Genomic DNA, 3,559 nt, shown 5'->3' on the forward strand with positions numbered 1-3,559 from the left:
ACGATGAGCTCAGCTGGTGCTGGGTGCGGGCTTCAAACCCGTAGGCGAGTTGGACTCGCAGCCGTTCGATTCGGCCTTTGTGGTGTATTGATGTAGATCGTAAAAACGGTGTGTGGGTCTTTTTTTCTGTTTTTTTCGGTGGCTTCTTCTTGAGCTTTTATCAGACTTTTTGCAGTCCGCTCCTGCTTTAATCCTTTGTTTTGTTTTATATTCGGATTCGTGGTACTAGGGCTACAGAGCACTCTTCGCGCGGATGCTGTTCGATTCTTCTCATATACCGGAGGGAGCGTCACTGTCTTGGTGTGATGCACTTACCAGTCGCCTTCTTCTTTCGAAGGGGGATTCCGATTCTGCGCTCATTAATCTCAGTGAGGCACCCAGGCCGCTTGGTGACCCCGTGGACTGTTTGCTGCTGCAGCTAACCTGTGATGCGGGAAAGGTGATGCGTACTGCTGCCGGCCACCGTGCGCACCGGAGTGGTGGACGTCGGAGTGTTGCAGCTAATAATGCGAATACTGAACCCAGTGACGTTGCAACATCTCCATTTGACTTCCTTCTCTCACTGGGGGACGGCGGATTTGGTGCTGTGATGCTGGCGCAAAGTCGCCTTTACCCGACGCGATTCTTTGCTGCAAAAAGCCTGACGCAGCTCTTTCTCCCTACCTCTTCGGCCCCGCAGGCGGCGGATGGGGAAGCGTATCAGCAGCAGCAAGTCATGGATACTTTGCGGTGAATCCTCCGCGGTGAGGTGTGCGAGGCCGCGTGGCAGTATCCAGCCCTGTGCGAATTTGTCCGTGAGGCGCGATTGACTTTATCGCTCCCACCCCATCCTCACATTGCGCGCTACTACGGTGTCATTTTAGCTCCGTGCGCCGCTAATCTGGCCCCGCTGGGCCCCTCTCCAGCTTCCACTGCAGCTTCTGCCCATTTGGTGATGGAGCTGGGTGCGGGTGGTACACTGGGGGAATTTCTTCACCGCCACAATGCGTATATTTCGGAGGAGCACCTTGTGTGTTGGCTGGGACAAATGCTGAGAGGGCTCGCCTGCATGCACAAGGGTGGCGTGCTGCACCGAGATATCAAACCCTCGAACGTCCTCGTGCGACGACGTGGTGCTTCCGCGTGGGATAGCGACGTGGAGTTATTCTTTGCCGACTTTGGCATTGCGGCAGTGGTGCCTAACGTGAACTGCGAGACAGAACGTACGGTGATGGGCTCTGGGGCCTACTGCCCACCCGAGATTGCGCAGTACTGGGGTTACCGCAGTCGTTGCCCGTATTCATACGCCTCCGATATGTGGAGCACAGCGGCTATCTTCTACGTGCAGCTCACCTGCGGCGCAGCGAGAGTGGACGAGGGCATGGGCGCTGTTTTCTTGAACAGCATAGCCGCACTCTCAGCTGACGATGCAGCAGCAGCCCAACTACGTGTGGCACGTGGTGACTACCCACCGCTCTCGATGCTGTTAAAGATCCCTCTTATGGATGACAAGAGCTTATACCTCTCCTTGCAAAGTCTGGTCTCGCGGCGCGCCGGACAGACCAGCTCTGGGGAAGCGGACTACACGCGTTACACCACCATCGCCGATAACAAGGTGGAGACACACGAAACAGACGCGGGTCAGTGGCCCGCGTGGGCATTCACACCAGGCACGCAGCTGATGGCCCGAAACCTTCGGGCACGGGAGTTGTCCCTCGAGTTTTTGCACCTTCTCGACGCAATGATGGCACCCAACCCTGGCGATCGACCGACAGCTGAAAAGGTGCTTCTGGAGTCGCCACTGTTTGCAATGCGCATGCCATGGTGGGAGAAGGCAGTAGAGGCAACGGTGCAGCGAATCATGGAAGGGAAGGAGAACGCGCTACTAGACGTGTGTGTTTGCGACAGTGATGAGGAAGAGGAAGAGGACGAGGAGGAAATTGCAGTCATGCGGCGCACCATGACACCTCTTGTAATGCCTGCGGAGAACAATGGCTATGTTCCTCACAATGTCATTCATTGGTGGTATGTCGATCTCACCAAAGGCGAACCGGACCACACGAAATGGCTGCCGCCCTCTTCGCTCCTCTGCTCTCTTCTCACAATGCTGCGGCGGATGACCGCGCCCAAGGCAACAACTGCCACGGACACCGAAGATGGTCCACGCGTGACCTTGTACACGGCAACGGGGTTGCAGTTTATTGAGCGTGTGTTTGTGCCGTTACAGGATACTGAAATCACCCCCGAGAAACGCCACGACGGGCCTCTCCTTCGAGAGCTTGAGGCGCGCGGTCTTGACACAAACTCCTGCGTCCATGTCCAGATTCGCTTGCACGCAAATGCCGGAGCTAAAATGGTGTTCCTGCAGAGCGACGACGCCGACGAGGCGGAAGTAGTGGACGAAGAAGAAATGGCGCGGTGTGTGATGGAGAAACTGTTGTCGGCGACAGAGGCGTGGCTGCGCTACCGTGTCGCGATGCCTGCCGAAGCCGCACTCCACGTGCTGCCATGGGTGAGTTGGCACCTCAGCGAGGCATCGGCCGGCGCAGACGGCAGCACACAACGATCCTTCTTTCTGGAGTATGTGGCAACGGCAATGATGCTGCGGCGGGAAGATGCACCTCATTGTGGCATCCGAATCACAGGTGAGATCTCTGGCGTCTTTCGGGAATGGCGCGCGAACTTGGATGATGCTCTGCGAAATTCATTGCGCAGGACGGCGGCGCCTGCCGCCAACGGCGTGGAAGGTGACAAGCCAATGAACGTGCGGCACCGAAGCGCCGTGCTAAGCAAGTGCTTGGAAGAGGCATTGGACGCCCTTGACGATGCTGAGCTGGAGTTGCAAGAGGAGCAGCGCCAAGAAGAGACACACCTGGGGTTGCTGCAAGGTCATGTGGTGCATTGGATGTGCGTGAAGTCGGTGCCTTCTGTGGAAGAGTGCATGAGTTTACTCTCGGGCACGATTGAGGGCGCCGGCACGCTTTCGATGCATGTCGAAAAGTGGATTTCAAGTGCAATTTTTACTACAGAAGGCACTGCGGCCTTGACGCCGTGCAGCCTACTTGAGGGTGGGGCGAGGAGCTTTCATCCTCGTTCCGTGATCTTTCTCTAGTAAGAGGGGTGAGACTTTTCTTTTTNGCTTGCTTGTTTTGTTTGTTCGGTTATTCTTTAAACGATTATTGATTTACACAGAATAACGTGCACCTGAGCACTGACAGAGAGGGATGGGGGAAAGTAAGATGCAAACCAACAGGAGCGGGTCCACAACACCACCATTGTTATTCCTGTGTATATTATAGCTAGATGCTGACAACAGTACTTCTTGGTCCTTGTTTCTTTTTTACGGCTTAGCGTGCATACGAAAAGTAGGAGGGACATTTAAAAAATGTGAATCTATATGCAGTGTCGGACAATGCGGGAGTGTGCCACGATGAGCTCAGCTGGTGCTGGGTGCGGGCTTCAAACCCGTAGGCGAGTTGGACTCGCAGCCGTTCGATTCGGCCTTTGTGGTGTTGGGTTTTTTTTGTCTTGATTATTACTTCCACTCTGCTAAAATTGTGTGGGATTTATCTGTTTTGAT

General features: G+C 55.1%; 2 protein-coding genes and 1 non-coding gene across 3 annotated transcripts; all 3 read left to right on the forward strand.

Moving 5' to 3' along the window:
* Positions 1-253: 253 nt before the first annotated feature.
* Positions 254-733, forward strand: DQ04_13881000 (serine/threonine protein kinase; the record flags this gene model as incomplete). Its single annotated transcript, XM_009317045.1, has 1 exon — positions 254-733. One exon carries the CDS (start codon positions 254-256, stop codon positions 731-733), a length of 480 nt encoding a protein of 159 aa, XP_009315320.1.
* A 201-nt stretch (positions 734-934) lies between these two features.
* DQ04_13881010 (putative serine/threonine protein kinase) lies at positions 935-3,091 on the forward strand (the record flags this gene model as incomplete). The annotated part of the gene is made up of 1 exon (XM_009317046.1): positions 935-3,091. One exon carries the CDS (start codon positions 935-937, stop codon positions 3,089-3,091), a length of 2,157 nt encoding a protein of 718 aa, XP_009315321.1.
* A 314-nt stretch (positions 3,092-3,405) lies between these two features.
* On the forward strand, positions 3,406-3,489 carry DQ04_tRNA040 (the record flags this gene model as incomplete). Its single annotated transcript has 1 exon — positions 3,406-3,489. It is a non-coding gene; the product is annotated as a tRNA-Sec (tRNA).
* Positions 3,490-3,559: the final 70 nt, after the last annotated feature.

This window comes from Trypanosoma grayi (assembly GCF_000691245.1).
Source record: "Trypanosoma grayi strain ANR4 Tgr_1388_V1, whole genome shotgun sequence".
NCBI lineage: Eukaryota > Euglenozoa > Kinetoplastea > Trypanosomatida > Trypanosomatidae > Trypanosoma > Trypanosoma grayi.